Genomic DNA, 24496 nt, shown 5'->3' with positions numbered 1-24496 from the left:
AAAGTGCCAAATTATATCTCTATATGATCATTATAAATACACCACAGTAATGAAATAAGGCAAGGAAGAATTATGAAATACCTAATAGTGTAGTTAGCATAGCATAGTGTAGTAATGTTCGTAACAAATTGTTTTGACCTATCATCCATGGCTGCCATTACTTGCCTCTTCCCTTACTGGAACCCCTACACCATCCTCTAATCATGCTCGCTCACAACGGCCACCACACCACCATGGACCGCCTTGAAGAGGTTGTATATTGCCTCACTCAGAACCTATCCACCATGGCCACCGAGACTCTCGAGATGACCACCAAGACTTTGCAGATGACCGTCAAGCTTAACGTCATCCTTGACCGGCTATCCGCTCTCACACTCACTCCATCTTCTCCCAAATCACCATTAACAACTGCACCTACGTCGACTCTGCTTCCCACCATCCCAAACCTAAAACAACCGCACCTATGGCTCTGCTAACACTTCTTTGTTTCCGTTTGATTAACCGCCACTTCCATCTTGGTCGGCCGTTGCCTTTGTCGCTCCGTACCATCCACTGTCGTTACTGCCACGACCACTGCCATGAAATCCCCTACACCAATGACGCCATCCTGCTCGATGATGCCGCCGTGGTGCACCAGATTCATCCGCGCTGGGTTTTGGTTATCTCCGCCCCCAAGACTCGACTTTGCTCTGTTAGTCATCAGCGTCGACATCCGTCGCCACACCTGCCACCTTATCCATCGTCACCATCGAAGCCACAACCCAAGGGAGATTATGCCGCTGCTGAAATTGTTGATGGATTAAAGTTGAAGGGTCTACGTTGTGGCAGGGGTCTATTATTGCTTGCTGAAATGAGTTCAGCTGGTAACCTTGCTAAGGGAGATTATACCGCTACTATAGTAAAAATTACTGAGGATCATTCTGACTTTATAATTGGCTTCATCTCAGTCAATCCTACATATGGCCAGGGGCACCTATATATCCTTCTTTCATTCTGGCAACCCCTAGAGTTCAAATGGTAATTGGTGGCTATTCTTTAGGATGGCAATATAACAATTCATATTTTGTGACATTATCATTGTTAGGGCCCAAATAAAGCAACTTCACTTACATACCTGTTTGTTTTCTAAATCCACCCCCTGTTTCAGCTTGTTTTTATTGCCCAACCTTGAGGACAAGGTTGGTTTTCCAACTATGGCTAATGATAGCAATACCAACAACACCTACTAGGCCCAAAAGGGTACACAAACCACCAGCACATCTCCACGATTATGTTAGATTCCACTCACCTAGGATGCCACCTTGCCGACAAGCACTACCACTGTTATAACAAACTAGCACGATCCCACCACTCTGTTGTTTTGCATTTCTGTTATACTTCTATGTTATGGACCAAAAGTGTCAAATTATACCATGTATGATCATTATAAATTCACCACATTAATGAAATAAGACAAGAAAGAATTTTGAAACACCTAATAGTGTAGTTAACATATAATATAGTGTAGTAATGTTTGTAACAAATTACAATTGAAGTTATCATTTATAGCAGTAATTAAATAATTATTATCTAAATTATCCTTTTTAATAGTAACCTAAATTGATTATGATACTAATTTGTATAATAATTAGTTCGATTGTGATTAAAAAAGTAGCTTGTGTCTTTATTAATTTATATTTCAATTAAAAGGTAATTCAAATCACAATTAATTTGATTACTATTAAAAAAGATAACATATCGATATTAATATAATTTATATCATAATTAATTTGATAAGTATTAAAAAGATAATTTATATCATAATTCAATAAATGAAATAAAAAAAAAATGGAATTGCGATTCCGGAAATACTTTATTAACTATATTAGTAATCATCCTACTTTGGATTTTCAGAGCTACAAACCATCATTGAATACTGTTAAAACTGAAGACAATCTAGAATACGGACATCACCAAAGGCTGTAGTCGCTATATAAATTTATAAATTTTCATGACCCAGAAGAATAAATTATGCCTTTTCTTTCCAATCACCGAGAAGGGAATTTGTCTTAATCATTGTTATACAAATAATTAATTAAAGAAGGAATTGGTTCGAAGAATTCAGACCGTTCGCGTGAAGCTAATGTACAGGCTACAGACTATTGAGATAAAATTGTTAATTCTGAGAGTTGTGAAAGCACCATATAAAATTGTTTATTTGATTATTCATTATTTTATTATATGATGTTGTCACCTGCTTACATTTCCTTGTTGATTAATTCAATTTCAATCTCCCGTATTGTTTTATTTGGAATAATTGGATGATTGGGGTCCCTTGTAGTGTTTCCTCATGGGTTGTTTGTTCAAAGATCTGACAACCTGAAATGATATAAAATTTCTTGGAGATTACTTGAATCAAGAATAATAAATTGAGATTCTCAACTCATTATAAGGCTTCAAAATCAAATTGTCAAGTTTATGGAAACTCAATTAATGAAATCAGTGTAATGCGTATCTTGTTACACATGGAATTTATCTGTAAGGAAAAACAGCTTGCATATATATGAAGGAACTGTATAGTTGAGGTTGAGGGACTAGATTCCTTGATTATTTTCTTTCTTTTGGAATTGGAATTTGGAATGGTTTGGTACGTGGAAATATTCTATTCTATACATTTCTTCTCTCAGCCTTTTGAAGGTTGATCCTCCTTTAAGAGCATAAGGAAAAAAGGGAGAGACAGAATGCTTGAAGCTTGGCTTTCTCTCAAGAAGACCCTTCAATGCAAACCACAACCAAATCAAGTTCATGATCCAAAGACTACTAGGCAGCAAAAGGGTAATCAGAGAACAAAGTTAAGTAATCTTGAGAGTTCAAATACCAAAGATTTCATCCAAGGAAGCAAGGGGCACTTAAAAAAATCACTGAGTTATAGAGGGGACATTGACATCACTAGTCCCATAACTAATGAAATTGTTCTTGATAGCTCAAACAATGGAACCTCTCGATGTTGTCCTTGTCCTCAAAGCAATAGCGGCAACAAAGCTTCGGAAGGTTCTCATAGAACACGAAGGTCAGCTACATCTTCAAAGATAACAATGACATATCATGTTGATTACAATGAAGCAAATGTCTCCTCCAATACAAGTACGCTGGTTCAGATGGATTCTGATGGTTGTTCAACATTGACATGCCATAAATGTGGCAAGAAATTGAAAAATCTCGATGCTGTAGAAGCACATCATATTTCCGAGCATTCAGGTAATAATAGGTTAATATTTCCTAGTGAAACTGAAATGCCAGAGTTTTGAAGTGCTTCTGCTTTTACTTTCATCATGTTATGATTCAGTTAGTTGCCATAAGCTTTTCTTTGCCATGTCTTTGCTAAATAAATTGTTCAAAGAATTTAGTCTTTCTTTCCCTCAGAAGTTAGAAATAAAGCCTTTAGAGGGGGATTCAATATACTTCACATCAAAGAATAAAGAATGGAAGGAAAGAGGTTCTAAAAGTGTTCATCTTAATTAACTATAACATACTTGCCCCAAGTATTAGCCCAATTGCTGAAATTGTTGAGATCCTTTGTCAGAAATTTTTGCATATCAGGGAGAGTTTCTTGGGGGCTTTGTTGCAATTAACATGTGATTTATGCAAACTAAAGCTAGATGCGTTTCATTTCATATATTGTTTTGCAGTCACTGAACTTGAAGAAGATTCATCTAGACAGATTATAGAAACAATATGTGGAAGTGGAACAAGCTCTATTAATAATTCCGAAAACATGGTGGGGCAGATTGATTGCATTTTAAAGGTTCTGAATGTACCAAAAACCTTAGCTTGCTTTGAGGAATACAGAGCAAAGGTGAAGGATAACGCTGAGAAGCTACAGAAGAAGCATCCACGTTGTGTGGCTGATGGAAATGAGCTTTTAAGGTTCCATGGCACAACTATTTCATGTTCTCTTGGCACAAACAGTTCTAGCCTGTGCACTTTAGACTATTGTGGTATATGCCAAATCCTGAGAAATGGCTTCTTCACCAATAAGGAATTCCATGGTGCATCGGGGGTTTACACCACTTCCACAAGTAGGAAAGCCTTTGAATCCATTTCCATTATGACATCCCATGAGAGGCCATTTGCAAGAAAGTCTGTCATAGTGTGCAGAGTAATAGCTGGGAGAATTTATAGTCCTCTTGAAGAAATTGAAGAAGAAAGGGCTGATTCAGAGTTTGATTCATTGTCAGAAAATACAAATGGTCATTCAGATGCTGAGGAACTCTACGTGTTAAATCCCAAAGCCCTTCTTCCTTGCTTTGTGATAATCTACAAACAGCAAACAGACAAGGCTAGGAGATTAGGAGGTTCAGCTCAAGCTTAAGGAGAGTAGTGATTCTTCTCAAATATTTTATAGCTTTCATATATTTATTTGCATGCTCGTCATGTATAGATGAAACATCAATTCAAACTCTGCACAACATTCTAGCCTGTTGGGCTTGCAGTATTTTTAGCTGTTGCAAGCAAGAAACAATAATATATTAAATATGTGTTAAATTTTATTTTTAATTTAAGCTAAGTTAGCCCATTAGACCTAGGCCATTGGTCTGGTATATGGCAAGGCTAGGTCAAAAAAATCTCGGCTTGAACAAATTTTGGACCAGCTTGACGTGGTATTTCCACCTCTTGTTTAAAAAATGAGATTGATATTTGATGCTTTACGTGTTATAGCATGTCTGTTTTTCCGTTCTGGGGCTACCCAAACCCACATTCAACCAAAAGCAAGAAATCTTTGCTTCTCAAAGAACGATGATACTTTGTAATGCGTGCCAATTGCATCAAATGTGTAAACAAACACGCTCTTCGTGACAAGTGTTAATGATGTGTTTATATTGTGCTTATGCGTATTTCAAAAAGTCTCATTGCATACTTGATTCATATTTTTTTCTTATTGCTGTTAATGTTATCGACGTCTAATTGAAGCTACACTTTGTAGCTTCTTTGTAAACTTTGAATTGGACGTGAAAAAAGTTGAAAGACACGCATGACAAAAGCTCAAACAAACACGACATCATGTTGTTTGATTTTGCATGCCAAGAGTTTATATATTACTCTTTATTTTGAACTTTTATATATCATACTTACACTTTTCTTATTAGGTATCATTTAGATTAGAGTTCACTAATCATTTCCTTTTCGGATAAAATAACAATTGGTGAATACTTTCTACTATAAACATGTATCATTTCTCAGATTGTTGTTTTCTACACTTTTCATTGCATTCTTGGATAGAATGAATTTTTTGGAATGCAATGAAAAGTAGAAGAAGCAAAAGAAAGTAAGAGTGTAGGAAGTAGGCTCCTCATTTTTTCTTTGTTAAAATAATGGTATGTAGATATTTTTGGGTCCATTCTAGAGTGGAGTGTTTTTTAAAGGTCCAGAGTGGAGTTGAATTGGGCTCAAGATAGATGCGTGTTAGGCGGTCAAGCCCAATCATTAATTAATGAGATGGACCTTTCAGTATCTTTGTTTTGTTGACCATAGGCATTAGAATTGTTAATTTCGCAAAGCCGGTGCCTGAAATTATAGACCAAATATGGTCCCTCAAATTAATACTACATGTATGTATGAATGTCTTCCAACAAAAAAATCGGCAAGTTGGACCTGGACACCTTAATTCTTTTTTATGCTGCTAATGGTAATTTGAGGCTCAACTAAAAAACATCCTCAGATTGAAAAAAAGAAAAGAACCCACCATGGTTTGTGTGGCTTTTTGAAAATCGAAAGGACAAAATAAAAAGAACAGAGATTAGTTAGTAAGTACTACAGTACAAGACTAGAAAGGGGAGTGTGAGTTGTATACGCGTATTGAGCCAACTTTATAAGGAAAGCAATTCGCTTGCGCTTCACATATTGTGCGGCAACTGTCTCATCACATCTCGCGAATCCAAGCCGAAGGGGAAGGGTATGTATTATTATTGTTATTACTATTTTCATGTCTCTTTCTTTCTTTCTTTCATTTCGTTAGATCTGAGTCTTCTTTCATCTTTTTCAACATTAATTCTCAAATTAATCTTGCTCCGGTTATGAGATTGCGTTGTATGATTAATTGTAATTACTTCACGATTGAAAAAAACGTCTTTTCTTTGGTGCTGGCGTTGAGTGAAACCTAAATCGGATTCACACCCTCTCTGGGCATGTTTATGTCAAATCACTCTTTTTTCTTTTGAATCTTGTTGAGTTTTCATAAGATTGGATTAATTCGGGAATGAATTATCAATTATGTAACCTGCCGTTTTCTGTGAATTCTTACAGATATATAATATTTTGAGAAATGGACAAGCTTTTTATTCTTGCAGAAGCTTGTTTTTTTCTTATTTTGTACGACAAGAAAAAAGATCTGCGTTTCTTTCTAGTTTTAAAGTGGCGTTTCTTGCTGAAATATGAGTAAAAGGGCCGATCTTGTTGATTTGGGAGTCTTGCTGTTTTAGTGAAGAGTTTTGATTGTCTCTGTAGTCATAGTGAAATCTTGAATGTGCCTTGTTTTTTGTGAGGTTAGTATGTTGTTGAGGGTTTTCAAGGTTTTAAGTTGTATCGTGTTGCGGTTGTTGCAATCCTTAACATTGTGGAAAATTACAGACAAATGTGGCCATTGCAGCCACAATTAGTGATTTGGTTGTTGAGAATCCAAAGACCTTGACATGCCAAAATCATGGTTGTGGACAATTTTTTATAACCTTGAAGGTTTTGCATTTGGCATCTCTGAATTCCCACTCATGGCTGATTTTGTGAGTTACTGTCTGTGTGTGGCATTTGCCTATTCCTTTTGAAGGATTATTAGGCGTGAGAGACTAGATTTTGTTTGAGGGAAGACCAAAGGCAAAGATGAAGACTTCCCTTATAGATTCTGAAGTGATATTTGGCCATGATTTCAGGAGATTTTGCTAATTGATATTAAAACCCATGTTATATTTTCTGAAAGCCAAAAAATATGTGCTGTTATGTGTGCATGATTGTGTAGAATTAGTGAAGAATTGGGAAGAATGAGGTTGCTATTACAATATTGATATGCCATAATTTAAGCCTTACATATCATATATATAGAATCACAACTTGACTGGTGTTTTTGCATGATGTACAACTTCAGGGGTTTGATAAAGGTTGACATTGAAATTTGAAGCCATGGTTCTTGACTCCATTCTGACATCTCCTCGTCTCAAGTCTCCATCTTTCAGGAGACAGTTTAAAAAGGATGAACTGGGTAGTTGGTCCACACTTTTCCAGAGGCATCGCTTCCTCTTATCTGCTCTTGTTCTGCTAACTCTCCTCTGCACTGTTTATCTTTACTTTGCTGTCACTTTAGGGGCTAGTGGCACCTGTTCTGGTTTGACTGGAGCGCAGAAAGCTTCATGCCATATGGAGCTTGTTAAGGATTCTGTGGCCAAGGGTAAACTGAAAATTCTTTGATATTTCAAAATATAATTACAGGGAATATTCTTTCTTTATTTTTGCCTGAGTATAGGTGACGTGATGAAATCCAAATATAGTCTCCGGCTACTGTATCAATCAGTGTGACTGTGATATGTATACATACTATTATTTATCTTGGTATTTTTGAGCCAAAATGTAGAATATATGTAGAAAGCAATTTCTTAGATACATTATGTTAATTTTAGTGATTGCTTCATTGACATGAAATTTTGGGCATCTTAATTGCAAAATGAAGTTTGAGACTCTGCTTATGTATAAAATTATGGCCGGCTCAAAGCCTCATATTTGTTATATTTGTCTGATGGTCTAATACGGCCTGCCCTGGGGACCCCCCCCTTTTTTTTTTTTTAATTTTTGATTCTGAATTTATATTGTATTATGTATTGCTATTGGTCATTGGGGTTAATCTAAATAATTATCGCAATGAGTGATACTGTTTGATCACTGCTTGCGGTATATGATCACGATCGCTCAACCGCACTTGCTTTAACTATGAAATGCATAAATTCTATTGCTAAACAGATAAAGTTGAGAATATTATTTGGCATTGTAACTGTTTTTTTAACATACCAAATAATTATTCACAGAACATTTTTAACTACGCATTAGCGTAAGAGCTAAACATAAAAATTGGAATAGCTAGATGTTATTATATGTAAATATTGTCTTACGCTTGAAATAAAATTTTAAACTAGCAGGGGAGTTAAGAATTCCTACTTGGGATTTGTCCCTTGTGGGATGCATCCGTTGATAAGTGCCCCAAAGTGTTTTCCATAACAGAACTCAAGCAGATTGCAATGCTTGTTTGGAAATCGTTGTTTAAATCTGAAATTTGAGTAAAAGTTGGTGTCTTACAGTGTGTTCAAATTATGATTTATTATTTGCAATTGAAATGCAACCATGCTTTATGACCAAAAAATGAAAAAGAAAAAAAAGAAGGGGTACAAGAGAGGTAGGGAAGCCTGTTATGATTGGGGTTGTAGTTGCTGTAGGTCGACAAGAGTGCTGGCTGCTGTGATTAACGTGAAGGAGATCGATCATTAATGACGGACACAAGAAAGCAAGAGTAAATATGAAGTGATGTGGCTTGACATGGCTTGGTCCTCTTGTTCTTTTTGCACCGACTCTCCTTACCATGCACTCCCTCCTTGTTGGTACTGCTATTTTCCCTCTCATCCGCCGTTGTGATTTCTAGCGGTGGCCCTTCCTTTCCGTTTCCTCCTTCCCACCGCCGCCACTACCATCCCCTCTTTCCCCTTTCTTCACCTACAACAGAAACACAAACACTAATAGACAATCCAAAATCCACAGACTTTTATTCTTATAGTAAAAAGGAAGATAAAAAATCGGGGTTAGGGGGGTCGATTTCTCAAACTGTAGAAACACATGTGGATTGAGTGGTTTTAAACCACAACAAAACCCAAATACATGGCAAAATTCTTAATTAAAAAGAATCGAGTTGAGATTGTTGTTGTGAAGAAGAAACGGGGAGGAGGTAGGAAGGAGGTAGAGAGTTGAGATGTTGAATCGGAGGGAGGAGTTGTGGTGTAGATCTGGATAAAAAAAAGTTGAGTCCGATGGAGGCGAATTAGGTTAGGAAAAAGAAAAAGAAAATATTTGTGTTAAATTAACAAAATTAATTTAAGCTCTTTAAAAAGTTAATTTAAATATATAAAAGAAAATATATATCAACATATCATTATTACCTTCTATTGTAGGTAAAATAAAATGATTTAGCCGTGGACCACTTAAAACTTCTTCATGGTAGACAAACATGAGAACACACATGTAAAAGAGTGAGAATATTTTGTCCATAGATTAATCAAATTAAACACATCTAAAGAGTCATTTTCATCAAATTAAACTTATTAAACCAACCAAACTATAAATTTTTTGTTTGAGTGGTAGTGAATTCAATTTTCATAAAGTTTTTTATTCCAGTATTAATTGCAGATGAAGAAAAAAAATGAGGGGGGAAAATTCACTAGCCAATTTTATTCTATTTTGTTCTATGCTCTATAAATTCTTCTAATTAAAAATAATTATAACAAGAAAAGAAAGCATTTTTAATTTGAGGAACTTAAAGTGGAGACCATTAAGTTCAAACATTATTCTGATCTTAGAAACATGAGGCATACACATGATTACCGGTGTAGCAGCGGATGTAGTTCGTTGTAGTGCTGTTTTTTTTGTTTTTTTTAACAGCTCTTTGTAGTGCTTGTTAAAACTTATAGTTTAATTAGTGTTCAATCAAAACTTTATTTTATTTTATATATGTATCTATAAATTCCTTAATTCAAACATAAATTTTATTATTCTCCAATCATATTCTTATTTATATTTTGATAATTTAATTCTATCTCTCATTGTCTTTTTTATTTATTTATAAAAGTTATGTTCTCTTTTTTATTTTTCTATTTAATATCATTTTTTCAGATTTAGATATATTAACCTACTAACATGTCATAAAATGGAAAAATTGGTCTTTCCAATTCATATTTCAAAATGGGAATAAAGTTGTACTCTCATTTTTTGATGAATTGGTGGTAAGGAAGAAAAAACTCATCAACTCATTTCACTTTTTTTTATGACAAAATTATGAGACTACCCTATAAAAAAAAGTAGAATACTAGTTAAAGAATATCTCCTATACACTCACAAATAGTATTCTACTCACATAGTAAAAATTAAACTTCTATCAAATGTTTAAAGGGTCTAAGTTATCACGTACACCTTGTGAGTAATTCATTCTACTAATATAAACCTTTATTTGTTCCCTTCATACAGAATTTTCAGTTGAAAAATATTAAATCCTTGTATTTATTATTATATGCCAAATCATGCAGAAATTGACTGAGAATAAATAAATTCTTTAATAGCAAGATCATCCATAACATGATGTGAGTTGGTGTTCACGTTCTAGTACTAATACTATTAATGGCTGCCTCAATATGGTGGTGACAATTATGATACTCTAGTGACAGGTGTGATTGCAATAGCGTGACGAGAAAGACAATGGAATAAGTATTTTAAGGCATACGTTTGTTTGGTTATTATTTATGATGAAATTCAAATTCATAAAATATTATTATTACTACACCTATAAGATTGACTGTCAAGTCATAGTTTTCTTTTTCCAAATCACTGAACCAAGTCAATAATAGATTTGTCGATGACGGCCTTTGGCATTAGGTATTTCACCTAAAGGCAAAATTTTGTGTTGATTTTCCCTTTCCTAAATAGTGGGATCCATTGCCCACTGAATTGGTTGGTCAAGCAAGCTACCACCCCATAAAATTGTGGCATGAGTAAAGGAAAAAGGGAAGTGCCATTGCGCCAAGCTAATTCAGTCAAGCAAGATACATTGGTCACTTTGAATTATGGATTACTTTAATTACCATGATCAATGCGCATGGTTAGAAAAATTGTGTTCTGTGTTTCTTGCGTTGGGTCTCCATTTTTTATTCTGTGGCCAAAAAAACTAATTGAAAGTGATGCCCTACAATTTAATAAAAAAAACACTGATAAACACTGGGGAAGTATTTAGTTGACATCAAGTTGTATAGTCTTTTACACTTGATATAGTGCCAGACTATTTAGCAAGGAGAGAAATGTCGATAACAAGAGAAATTAATGCTTTTAAACGATGCAAAAGAAAGTGTAAAATAAATTGATGTAAAAAAAGTTAGGACGCTAAAAATGGGATAAAATACTTTAAATTCTTGATTTTGTCAAGTGTTTGACAAGTTATTTTAGTTAATTTAATTAACTTATATTTTTTTATTCAATAACTGTTCCCTTCTGTGTCTTTCAGTAAGTAAGTCTCTCATGCTCCTTTGTTGACTAAGCTAAAACATATTCACATCATGTTTTTCTTTTTCTTGTAACTGACGATCCTTTCCTTAACAAATTTATGTTCCCACGAACTTCCCTTTTCTGATTAATTGGTCTTTTGTCATTTACAGATATACCCCACAAACTTCCTAATCCTCAAATTAATGTTGGAACAACGGGAGCTTGCTGTGACCTTGAAGTGAATATCAATGGCGAAGAAACTTTGATGGTAAACAAGGTGAAACTCTTTATTTTATGCCATCGTTTTTAAGTAACTTGTAGTTTATTGAGTGAAACGGATGGTGATTAGCATGCGCATGCTCTTTACTCCCAACAGCATGAGAAGTAAACACTTAACATAATTTAATTACACCTTAAAAGCATGGCAGGCATGTGGACCTGCTTGCAGTACTCTTCATGTCATTATGGATTGCACGAAGTGCATGGCCTGTCTTTCCCTTCTTACAAACATGACCCCCATGATATATTAGGTTTTTTTTACCAATCTGCATATTCTCTCTCCATTTTTTTCTTAAAATATACTACTTTGGCCTTTTATTCCCAAAGTACACCTCTTTTGGCCATTTTGTGACACCCTCTACCCCTCACATATATACTAATAAGGAATAAAAAAAAATCAAATATTAATTAAAAGTATTTTTAAAATATTTTTTTTACAAGTCTTTCAAAGGAGAAAAAGGTTCACATTCATTTTTCTTTTACATCATATTCAAACTTGTCCAAATAAATAATAAAGTATTCTCGACTCAACAAGGTCGTCTAAGCTTCATACAATTAATATAGAACCTATATCCTAATGTCACATCCTATCAGAGCGTTGTGTTCTCGTGTCCTCTAGCATGAGATTTTTCATAGTCATCCACCTATTTTCTGCTCCCCCGAACACAAGTTCAAGATCATCACAGGATCCAAACACAACCACACACAGAGAGTGAGTTATCACATTCCTAGCTAATAGAGAAACAAGACAATTAAATATACATGTTATATAAATGAGATACCACTTGTTTAAACATAGCTCACGTAACTTCACCACTTCGTCATTCAAAATTCACTTTTCAATCATCAATCACATTACACAAGAATCCCACACTCTGATCAAGATATAATAACACATCAATTAGCAAGCATATGCAACAGTTATGCTAAGACTCAATCCTATATGCAATGTGGTACCATGTCAGTGAAAACCCACCCTGGGGCGCTTAGGAGTACATAACAAGACACACCACACAATGAGTTTGTCAGGTCACTCTCATTAAGTAAGATCATAGGGAGACCAGTCAGGGTCACGATGTTTTGCGAGAATGCTCCAACCATATGAGATCAGCATAGGCTTAAAGTAGCACTCAAACCCGGTGACCCCCAAGGCCTACACTCCGAAGAGTCCGTTAGGGCCTCTCCCTCCTGATTCAGGTCCAACCCCTAAAATAATTTTTGCATGCAGACACTGCTCATGAATTATACAATACCCACGACCTTACACTCGTGTTTTAAACATGTTCAACACAATTGTGTTATGATTTAACACTGGCTCCTAAATAGGAAACCTACATTTTCTCTTTAACACTGCGCATCAACGCTTTTCTCAAGATAACACTGGTCGGGTTATTGTACAATTCATAGCTTACAACACAAGTAATTTCATATCAAGTGTTAACTACACACTTATCCACAACTAGAACTCATTCACAATTTCACTTCTCATAGTGTGACAATCCACCATTACATGTTTACACGTATCTCACAAATTAACACATGTTCAACTTTACACTTATACTCAATCTCAATAACAATATTATAATCTCAAAGCAACATGTTATTCTACAATTCATCACATACTCACAATTTGAATCATCATTTTATATCCTCAATATAACAATTTATATAAAAGATCATCACAACATGAGGACTAAAACCCCTCAAATAATATTACACAATTATATCAAAATCATAGGTCGAAACATACAAATATCAAGAACACAATTTATCAAGCAATCTTCATTAGGACATCAATATTTTATTTATAATCATAAAGGAAAAATTGTAATTTAACAAACATCCCAAAATAAAACCCCAATTTAATCCTCTAAGGATCCCTACACATGTTCTCACTAATCCCCAATTGTGAATAACTCATCCCTTACCTCTAAGCGGACTCACGTGTCTTCCGACAGCGATAACAGCATCTCGAGCGGTTCCCTAAGATTTCTCCAGTTTCTCCTCCGACTGCTCCGATAGAGTTCCTAAACGTCAGAGAAACGTAAAAGGGATTGAAGCCTCCATTTGGACTATCTTCATGCGATTCCTTTTTCTCTCTCCACGAACATCATCGCGCAAATCCCAACGGTCAAAGCGTGCGCAATTGAATTTCGAACAACATATCCAAATTTCACAATAATCCAACGGTTAACGAAACCGAGATCATAGTTTTACCAAGACAGCTCTGGGTTTCTGCGGGAAAGAAAAATGCTACAATGCGAAGGGTGTTTCTCTCAGTTCAGACATGATATCAAAATTCCCAACGGTGAGAATGCTCGGAATTGTGTTGCAAACGTGGTGCTCAAATTTCATGACGATCCAACGGTGAATGAGTCCGAGATCATCGATTTTCTGAGACAAGTTTGGTGGGCCGCGGGAAAAAAGAGAGGGTTTTGAGAGGAGAAGGGAAAAAACGAAAATGAGGGAACGAAGAGAAAGCGTCACTGTGAAAACTGACCTAACACTATTTATAGCTATGTTTACTTTATTTATTTATTTATTATTTTATAAAGATAAACTCTATTTTATTCTCTATCAAACAAATAAATAAAATACCTTTTTTATTTTCTCTCAAATAATTATTTTAATTAATAATTATATCTCCTTATTTATTTAATTATAGAATCTCATCATTTTTCTAAAACTCTATTTATTTATAAATAAAAATTATTTTTTAAAATTAGCTTACGAAAAATGGGATGTTACACATTTCACGGGGTTCTCACACCCCGACTTCCCTTCTTCCTTTTTTTTTATAAAAAAGTTTATATATTATTAAAATTAAATATTATATTATATAAAATTATTTTTAATTAATTTGAAAATTATTTATTTATTAAATTAATTTATGTAATATTATTTTATAATTTAATTTTGTTATTAAGAAAATGATATTATTAAATTTAAGTATTTTTGTTATATTATTTAAATTATTTAAGATATTTTTTGGGTGAATATATGTTTTAAAATCTGAATTTTGTATAATAATATATTAATGGAGAGAGAATATGCAGATTGATAAAAAAAACCTGATATATTACATCAAGTGCCTTCTGCTTGAGGCTTTCTTGTATCATCATCACATTTATTCTCTTCTTTGTATATTTGCTATTTAATTTCATCATCTATAATGTATCCTTATTTTCTTTATATCACCAAGCAGGTAGATCAAATAACGTGAAATTGTTTTAATTTAACTAGTAGTTTGAGTTAAGTCCTAGATATGTAAATGTAACACTGCAATAAATACTTAAGAAGTAAAATTTTGCTATTCATAATAATCCTACTCGATTCAAGTATGATTTTTTCCAATAAAAAATACATGTGAAAATTGGATGCCTTGTTAGTGTCTTTCATACATTGCACTAATTTACTTTCTTTGGTAAAGAAATAAAATATTTTTCAATACTTCTTCAGGCCATCTAACCTTCCTTAATACTGTGCAGAAAATTCTTTCACCTTTCTCCCGTAAATTTAGCAACTTATTTGGTAATCTTTTGACATAAATGTGGAGTGAAAGTTATATTTTGTGACTTTCCAGTGGCTGCATATGCTTTTGAGCACATAGGACGACTTTGCTACGATAGCAGTATGGAGATGACTCCATCCAACCTGGCCATGCTATGTTCTGCTGCTCATTTCCTGGAAATGGAATGTGATGATGATGATGGTCCTGCAGGAACACCCAACTTGAAACCTCAAATTGAAAAATTTCTTGATGGGATTCGTTTCTGGACTTGGTCTGAGCTCCTTGAAGCATTGAAACTGTGTCAAGGCTTGTTTTCTTTCAAAGGTTATTTGGAAATTCTGGACAGAATTGTGGATAACTTGATAGAGAGGCTAGCTTCACCCGGCATCACAAGTCCAAATACATGTTCCTCCAACAGGTCAAGCTTTCAGTTTTCCTGTGCTACTAGCAGTAATAATAGTTGGAGAAATAACTGCTCTGGGGCTACATGGTGGTTTGAACATCTTTTGTTCTTGAAGATTGATTTGTTGGATAAGGTCATAAGGACAATGATATCTTATGATTTTGATCATGGTGTGGTCTCTAGGTTTCTGTTCCACTATCACAACTCAAGTTGTCTTGGTGCTGCACAAGCTGAGAAGATGGAGTCTACTAAGGTTGTAATCGATCTTGTTTTGCTGCTAGAATCGAGATCAATTTCTTGCAAGGATTTATTCAATCTTAATCGGTCTGCTGTTAGTTTGAAAATGAGCAGAAGTTGCATAAACAAGATAGAAAGTCTTATAGGTCCTCTGCTGGATCAAACAACAATTGATTATCTACTTCTTCCATCTCCACACGGGAAGGGTCAAGCATATGATGTTGATTTTGTCCTAAGGCTAGTACACATATTTTTCTTTGGAGGTAGTTTTGAGTTAACCTCAAATCGACTGATGAGAGTGGCGAAAATGATGGATTTGTTCCTTGTGGAAGTTGCTCCAGATCCCCATCTCAAACCTTTTGAGTTTGAAGCATTGATTACAGTGCTCCCAGATGCAGCAAGGGAATCTCATGATCAATTGTACCTAGCCATGGACATGTATCTAAAGGTAAGCTACCAATTTGCATTGTTCTATGATTCTATTAGTGTGCAAGACAGCAATACTTGTGTTGTATGCAATTTTTCACTTTAAACAGCTTGAAGCTTCTAATTGATTATTGCTTCTACTAATTTTTTTTTTAGCAATGTGTAGTGTTTTATGAAGTCTCTTTCAGTTATCGATATAGATTCATAGGTCCATGCAGGACTAAGTGAAAAAGAGAAGATAAGTATCTGTAGTACACTGAACCACGAGAAGCTGTCAGCTGAACTTTTGAGGCATCTTACTCGAAGCTTGGTGTTTCCTTCAGACGCAAAACCAAGAGCTTATGTTACTAGACAAAGCCGAATGAAGACCTTGCTCCAGGAAAATGATCATTTGAAAAACTTTTTTGAGTCCATGTTTCGTAAAAGCTTCAAGAACATGGAAGCGAATGAGGATGTTGAAAAGAGAAGCTATGATGCTGAAGAACTTAGAGGAGATTGGGAAGGAATGCAGAATGGGACCCAAATGGCCAGTATGAAGAAGTCAGGGACCCATATTATGAGCAATGCTATGTACTTGCCAAAACTCTGTTCATGATTTTTAGTTGCAGATTTTAGACTGAATTTTGTGTGTATACCTGTGTAGTCTTCAAGTATTAAAGGAGTAAAGTTATGCAAATACTGTACAGATATCATATTCTATGTAACATATTTCACACATGATTTTATATAAGAGAGAATTGCCACTTGTTTGCTTTGTGCAGAAAAGAAAAATAGAAGAGAAACCTACAGTACTCCTTCAGGGGCTTCAGCCTCACCACTTTTTGGGGATAGCCAAAGAAATTACTTTTCACTGTTAATTTTACTCTTTGAAATAACTCATATATATATATATATATATATATGAAGATTTAAAATAATGCATCCTTATCATTCATTTTATTACCGCAGGGTGGAGCAAAAAAAGAAAAAAAAATAGGAAATCATTATAGAACCTGTTAAAGTAAGATATCTGAAAATTTCAAGCTCAGGTTGGAATTCATGCGCCACTTTCTCAAGTTAAACAACCCCGGAAATGGAAGAGAGACAGAGTGATTTTTCTCTGGTTTTCAAGTGAGTGAAAAACTTGTGATGAAAAAGAAGTGCGAAATTTATCAAGACCTACCATGTCTCTAGCACCAGTGGCTAAACCATTCAAAATATCAATTTTGCATGAACAATTTATAAAATTGGGGGACTAAATATGTGAATTAAATTATGGGGGGACCAAAATCAAAATTGGAGTAAAACTGAAGGACCAAAAGTGCAATTTTACCTACAAAAAAATGAAGCATTTACAGGGAATCACTCAAACATTGACACGTGTCATTGACATGTGACAGTCACACGTGACATTAACACGTGGCAGTCAACGTCTGATGTTAACGGTCAACGTCCAAATCGGACTTCCAGGACCAATTTTGCGGAGATTTATAAAGCTGGGAGATCAAATTTATGAATTAAATTATAAGGGAACCAAACCCATAATTGGAGATAAAGTAGGAGACCAATTTTACAATTTTACCTAAAAAGAAAGTATACAATGTTTTAAAAATTAGACTCAGTCATTAAACCGGTGATAGTATCGGTTTAAGATTTGATGGTCCAACCATGGTTGAACCGGTACTAGTTATATGAAGCTATGAACCAATACGTTTTTATTTCTTTGAACCAATATGTTTTATATCTTCCGGTTTATAATTGTTGTGTTGCACAGTAGAGTCTCAGCGTCTCACATTAAGCAAAGACGTTATGTTGAGAGAGTCTCAGGTCGTAATTTGGACTACAATTTCATTGCACTGTGTTGAGTCCCACATGCTTAAACTTGATAATGTTCACTCTATACTACAAATTACACATACTAGCTACGAGGAGTCCCACATTGTTGGTGCTGTAACTTAGACTCTCTTTTTCATGCTATAAAAGTAAGCAGGCGTTTAATTAGTGCATTTTTATTCTTTAATTTCTATCGGTTTTTACAAGTTCATGCTGCTTTTCGCCAGTCTTACCGGTTGACATCCGGTTTGATTCTATGGCAACTTTTGATAAACATTCTTACAAGATAACTTTATCTAATATTTTCGTACTTGTTTCAGTCTTAGTCTTAGACTGACATAAATGATTTTATATTTTATTTAGTTATTTAAAAATGATAAATAAAGCATAATTACTTATTTATTAATCTAGTTTTTTCTTAAAAACTTTACCTAGTTTCTTATTCAAAAATAAGATTTGCTTATAGTGGACTAACCAAGGAGTTGAAGTTGTTAGGATGAAGCACTTCGATGGTACATGACGTCAGTGGCATACCTAATCGATTCACAGTTTTCAAAGGAAAGGATTGAACCCAAAAAACCCGTGATACATACGTGCTTATTTTCTTTTGTTCCAAAATAATTTTTGTTTGTATTTAATTTTTTTTATAAAATTAATTTTATATGTTAGTTTATTTATAAATTTTGTTATCTATCATTTATATTATAAAAATTAAATAAAAATAATTAATATTATATTAAAAATTAAAATAATAATTATTTTAATATATTTTTGTTATCGGAGTACCCGAAATCCCGTCACATCGTTCATTATCAGTCACATGAAATTTCATTTGACAACATTTTTTGAATTATTGATGTACCCTACCAAACAACCAACCAGACAGACAAAGACATATTTTGGTGGCCAAATTCAGACAAAGACGTATTAGAAAAAAGTTTAATGGTAAATTTAATCTTTTATTTATCTCATCTCACTACAATCTCCTTTAATTTAATTCATCAATCTCCAGTTTTTTTAATCCAATTATTTTAGTTCTCAATCCCAAGATTGATGTTGACTCTTAATTGACAGCTACATATCGTGTTTTTGTTACACGTCAATTAGTAATTCTTATCCAAGATGATAGCGGATAAGTGAATCCTTTTTTTCCAAAATCGTAGCCATATCCAGGATAAAACTTGTATGTGATCCTTAGTCTGAGCAGCTTCCTTATCTGTCTATTGAAACACTCATATGCCAAACATACGTTACGGTCAAGCAATTAACACTTAATATTTAATTTCAGAAATTAGAAATTAAAATAATCAAATTGTAAGAAAAAAGAGAACTCAATTGATAAATTAAATTATATAAGAACCTAATTAGTGAACTGAAATAAATATAGGACTAAATTTGTAATTAAGAAAAAAAAATTAAAAAGTCAAAAAAAAAAATTAAAGAGATTTACCACTTTGAACTATCATTTTCTACTACTTATTCTTTTTTGGGTATTTATTTAAAATTTATCCCTATTTAATAATTTTAAAAAAATTACCTCGTAACTGTGCCATTTTCTTTATTTCAAAACTAGCTGCTGGTCTCAAATTAAAATTCCTTGTAGGACAAACCCACTTTCAGGCTTAGGATTCGAAAAGACCTATAAAATGAAATTATTTGTGTCTCATCAAGATATTTTGAAATTTTAATGAAACGTAAAATCTCAGCCGTTAATTTGTAAACGACAAAAGTTGGGTTGTTCGATCGTTAGTTGCTCCCTGGCCCAGTTCTGTCTTCGAATCTTTCAAACATCCTTAATTAATTAAAAAACTGTGCTAAATTTATAAATGATTTATTACCCTAAATTTCTAACTAGTGTTGTTAATTCCTTTTTTATCTAACATAATTTTTCCAAAGCCAATATATAGCATTGAAATGATTTATATTCTTAATAATATAACATGAATTTATTAGCAGGTTTGCTTTTCAGAAATTCAAGGTTCAACATTGTGATGACAATAAACGTGTTTCATGAAATATCTAACTTTTAAAGAGCTCAATGTGTACAAACTCATTGTGAGCGGATGCAACGTTAAATAAGAGCATGAATAGACTCATGTCTACACATCTAACTAGAGTAGAAGCCAAGACGCACTGTTCTACAAATTAAAGAAAAGACTCCTTTATGGTAAGGATGCTTTTTCTTCTTTTTCTTTCTGTTCAACTAAAATTCTAATTCTGTTGACGATCGATCTTTTTCATCGAAGGTTTTTCTGAAATTGATCCATTACATTTTTAGGATAATATTTATATCAAACAAGCGTTGGTATTGAAGGAAGTTAAGCATGTATTCCAAAAGCTTATTGGCGAGGATCCCATGGAGAGTATGTATATGGTTGACACTATCCAAAGGCTTGGCATTGAACACCACTTCGAAGAGGAAATTGAAGCTGCTCTTCAGAAGCAACATTTGATATTTAGCAGTCATCTCAGTGATTTTGCGAATAACCATAAACTTTGTGAAGTTGCACTTCCATTCCGTTTACTTAGACAAAGAGGCCATTATGTTCTTGCAGGTTTAAATTATCCTCACTACATAAACATTTGACCACACATATTTACTTTCTAAACTACATTCCATACAATATAGAATATTACTTTTATCTGATATAACGAGGGACCGACCAATTCCTTCACCATATTGTTAAACAAAATCATTTATGCTTCCCACCATCACCCAACGGCTTTTCTTGGAATACGACGAGTTTGGATTAACTTTCAATTCTACCAAAATCACATTGAATAAGGGCCAAAACAACGCAAATAGTTATTTAAACTTTTCTCAATGTTTTACCATGATTCTTGGGGTAAGAATTCTAGGAGGTATCTAAACACACTAACAGCTGGTCATGACCAGTTGACCACCATTATCTCATTCTTTATTAGTTCACCATAATATATATACCAACTATAATGATTGTGCAGATGTATTTGACAACCTGAAGAGTAACAAAAAAGAGTTTAGAGAAAAACACGGTGAAGATGTGAAGGGTCTTATTTCTCTGTATGAGGCAACCCAGCTAGGTATTGAAGGAGAAGACAGTCTTGATGATGCAGGTTACCTCTGCCACCAACTTCTTCATGCATGGCTGACAAGACATGAAGAGCATAATGAAGCTATGTATGTTGCTAAGACTCTTCAGCATCCGCTTCATTATGACTTATCAAGATTCAGGGACGACACAAGTATACTTCTAAATGATTTCAAGACCAAGAGAGAATGGGAATGCTTAGAGGAACTTGCTGAAATCAATTCCAGCATAGTTAGGTTCGTGAACCAGAATGAAATAACTCAAGTTTACAAGTAAGTTTCATAAATAATTATTCCTCTAGCTAGTAGCTAGTCATCGTATATATATGTTCATTTTTTGTCGGTCATTTAAATAGTAGTAGCAATCACTGTTACATTAACAGATGGTGGAAAGACCTTGGGCTGAACAATGAGGTGAAGTTCGCTAGATATCAACCTCTTAAATGGTACATGTGGCCAATGGCATGCTTCACAGATCCACGCTTCTCAGAGCAAAGGATTGAGCTCACCAAACCTATCTCTCTGGTCTACATTATTGATGACATTTTCGATGTTTATGGGACATTAGACCAGCTTACTTTATTTACAGATGCTATTAAAAGGTATTCAAATATATATATTTCTAGTGTGTGCGGCAGACAATCAATAGAATTAGCGATGCCAACCTAGTTAGAATCTTTACTCCTATTGTGATGCTTAATCATGCACCTTTTACTTACAAAAAAAAAAACAAATGTATATTGTCGATCTTAAATGCATTTCTAATAATATAATTTTATTTTTTTTATAAGTGACTTTATCATTGGTTTATATTTATTTTATGTTTTCAAAAAATTCAAAGTATTAAGCATTTTAATATGTTAATATTTTTCTCCTCAAATTCCAACTTTTGTTTTAAAAAATTCTTTCAAATCTTAGCTATTTGTAATTTTGTACTTTTATTTTTCTAAAACTTTAATCTTTTTCTCATAAATCTTATGTACTAATTATGTTTTATTCATTTACTTACTTGAATTAATCAGGCATATTTATTATATATATATATATATATATATATATATATATTAATTTTTTCAATAATTAAAAGGAATAATATTATTCCCTTCAAGAAACGTTTTACAATTTGACATGGGGAGAAAGATAAAAAGAGAAAAGACAGAAACATGCGAACATAAAGAGTAATAATCTAACAAGAATAGAGTGAGTACATAAAAAAATGTTGGAAAATATTATTAGTCATAAGACTAATATTAGTTATTAAAACTACATTTTTGTTATATTTTTCATAATTGCTAGTATATTTATAACAATTAAGGTTCAAATTTTATAATCATAAGAGAGGATTATTTATTTTTAAATATATATTAATTTTAGGTTTATACTTTTTAATTTAGCTACGCATACTATTAAATTTTAATTTATATTATGTTTTAATCAGGTCAATCCGGTTAAATCTCAAAAAGGTGTTGAGTTTTAACCGGGTTAATATTTAGGGCCTAAATAAATACATTTGTAAATTTTTTTTGAATCAAACAACAGTTAAAATAAACTTGTTCCAACTCGATTATCTGCGACAGGGAACACCCTTACACAAAGAAAGGTCTCTCTCCTTTCCCTAACGGTGGGTACACCATTGATAGATGAGATTGATAGGACGTGTCTAGGGAGGCCCACACATGCCTTGAAATCAAAATTATTTAAGAATTTTGTTAGATTCTCTTAGATATTTATATTATAATTATATTATTTTTCTTAATATAAAAGGATGTTGTAAAAAGGATAATTATCATTCATTGACCGGCATTTATTAGGGCTATATAAGATTATTCCTGTTTATAGATAATCACCAATGAAGAAATATAAAAGTTTATCAATTTTATTTAAATTTCTTAGTTTCTTTAATGGTAGTCTTCTAGTGGATAGCTTTTAGATTCCTAACAATCTGGTGCTTACAACGAAGTGATTTATCTCGATTCATTCAGATGGGAATTGGCTAGTACAGAGCAACTTCCAGACTTCATGAAAATGTGTTTAAGAGTTCTTTACGAAATTACCAATGACTTTGCCGAAAAGATCTACAAGAAGCATGGATTCAACCCTATAGAGACCCTGAAAAGATCGGTAAAGGGTCAATTTATTTTATGTATTTCATCATGCATGTCACATGTTAATTATTTTGTTTAAATAAGTACTAGGAAGAACCAGAATCTAATAATGAAGTATTTATACGTATGAAACAGTGGGTTCGATTGTTGAATGCTTTCTTGGAAGAGGCACATTGGTTGAATTCTGGTCATTTGCCAAGGTCAGCGGAGTACTTGAACAATGGAATTGTGAGCACAGGAGTGCATGTGGTGCTTGTCCATTCATTCTTCCTCATGGATTATTCTATAAATAACGAAATTGTTGCTATCGTGGACAACGTTCCACAAATTATACATTCGGTGGCTAAAATTCTTCGTCTTTCTGATGATTTGGAAGGAGCTAAGGTAAAAACAAAATGCATGGAGGTCTATATTCTGTTATTCTATTCTATACATGTCACGTCTTAATTATGTGAATATAAATGCAGAGTGAAGATCAAAATGGACTTGATGGGTCATACATTGATTGCTACATGAATGAACACCAAGATGTTTCAGCTGAAGACGCCCAAAGGCATGTTGCCCACTTAATTTCATGTGAATGGAAACGTCTCAATCGAGAAATCCTCACCCAAAATCAATTGCCATCATCATTTACCAATTTCTGCCTCAATGCTGCTAGAATGGTCCCTTTGATGTACCATTACCGTAGCAATCCAGGCCTCTCCACTCTACAAGAACATGTCAAGTTACTGTCTAATAATGCTGTCGCTGGTGCTGAGCGACATGTAGTGCATATTCTATGCCTGCAATTTGTTATCGAATAATTTGTCGCAACTACTTTATTTCATACTCTAGGATCACATGGGTTTTTTATTTTAAATTTTATAATAATAATAAACTTATTTTAAAGTAATTCTTTTAAAATTATTATTTATTTTATTATTATTTTAAAATCTAATGATTGTAATAAATAATTAATCTTAATTATTGGATAAAAAAATGAATGATAAAAATGGAGAATAATTTAAAAGAGTTACTTTTAAATAAGTAATCACTCTCACTAATAATAATAATAATAAATGCAGAGCAAATTAGGAATCCAACCAGGAGAAAGCATGTTTCTTTCGGCTCTGTTACCGGCATATGTATTGTTGCAGCCAATCTCAAAGCCAATGCATCAAAATTATAAAGTTGAGAAATACTAGGAGTACACTTTCTCATACGGTCTTTTGAAATTTTATTAAAAAATTTAAGATAAATATTTACTTTTGTTTCTAAATGAGTAATTTGTAAGACAAATAAATTCAAAAGTATAAATAGTGTGATAAATATATTTCGTTGTTAACTTTCGTCGGTCATCGTAAATAAAATAGCTTACGTGACATAAGGGAATGAATTTTTCACTAAAACGATTGTCA

At 33.5% G+C, this 24496-nt stretch overlaps 5 protein-coding genes and 1 long non-coding RNA gene across 6 annotated transcripts; 5 read left to right on the top strand and 1 right to left on the bottom strand.

Annotated features, from left to right (window-relative positions):
• LOC102662358 (uncharacterized) lies at window positions 1–1473 on the top strand. Its single transcript, XM_006594587.4, has one exon. It carries the CDS (start codon window positions 464–466, stop codon window positions 1019–1021), a length of 558 nt encoding a protein of 185 aa, XP_006594650.1. The 5' UTR covers window positions 1–463; the 3' UTR covers window positions 1022–1473.
• A 660-nt stretch (window positions 1474–2133) lies between these two features.
• LOC100807216 (uncharacterized) lies at window positions 2134–4688 on the top strand. Its single transcript, XM_014765943.3, has 2 exons — window positions 2134–3237; window positions 3669–4688. The coding sequence occupies exons 1-2, from the start codon at window positions 2721–2723 to the stop codon at window positions 4349–4351; spliced, it is 1200 nt and encodes a 399-aa protein (XP_014621429.1). The 5' UTR covers window positions 2134–2720; the 3' UTR covers window positions 4352–4688.
• Window positions 4689–5877: 1189 nt separating this feature from the next.
• LOC100500210 (uncharacterized) lies at window positions 5878–7621 on the top strand. The gene is made up of 2 exons (NM_001251605.2): window positions 5878–5932; window positions 7115–7621. Exon 2 carries the CDS (start codon window positions 7150–7152, stop codon window positions 7432–7434), a length of 285 nt encoding a protein of 94 aa, NP_001238534.1. The 5' UTR covers window positions 5878–5932; window positions 7115–7149; the 3' UTR covers window positions 7435–7621.
• Window positions 7622–8084: 463 nt separating this feature from the next.
• Window positions 8085–9786, bottom strand: LOC102662279 (uncharacterized). The gene is made up of 2 exons (XR_417689.4): window positions 8404–9786; window positions 8085–8283 (listed from the first exon to the last, which is right to left on the bottom strand). It is a non-coding gene; the product is annotated as an uncharacterized lncRNA (long non-coding RNA).
• Window positions 9787–14586: 4800 nt separating this feature from the next.
• LOC100806684 (BTB/POZ domain-containing protein At3g22104) lies at window positions 14587–16852 on the top strand. The gene is made up of 2 exons (XM_006594586.4): window positions 14587–16131; window positions 16318–16852. The coding sequence occupies exons 1-2, from the start codon at window positions 15166–15168 to the stop codon at window positions 16702–16704; spliced, it is 1353 nt and encodes a 450-aa protein (XP_006594649.1). The 5' UTR covers window positions 14587–15165; the 3' UTR covers window positions 16705–16852.
• Window positions 16853–19980: 3128 nt separating this feature from the next.
• Window positions 19981–23987, top strand: NES (nerol synthase). The gene is made up of 7 exons (NM_001289294.2): window positions 19981–20088; window positions 20200–20476; window positions 20886–21264; window positions 21375–21593; window positions 22974–23112; window positions 23232–23480; window positions 23564–23987. Exons 1-7 carry the CDS (start codon window positions 20086–20088, stop codon window positions 23900–23902), a joined length of 1605 nt encoding a protein of 534 aa, NP_001276223.2. The 5' UTR covers window positions 19981–20085; the 3' UTR covers window positions 23903–23987.
• Window positions 23988–24496: the final 509 nt, after the last annotated feature.

Source organism: Glycine max, chromosome 13 (genome assembly GCF_000004515.6).
Source record: "Glycine max cultivar Williams 82 chromosome 13, Glycine_max_v4.0, whole genome shotgun sequence".
In the NCBI taxonomy this organism is placed as follows: Eukaryota; Viridiplantae; Streptophyta; class Magnoliopsida; order Fabales; family Fabaceae; genus Glycine; species Glycine max.
Note: the sequence above shows the minus strand (reverse complement) of the source record. Positions and strands in the feature narration are given on the sequence as shown.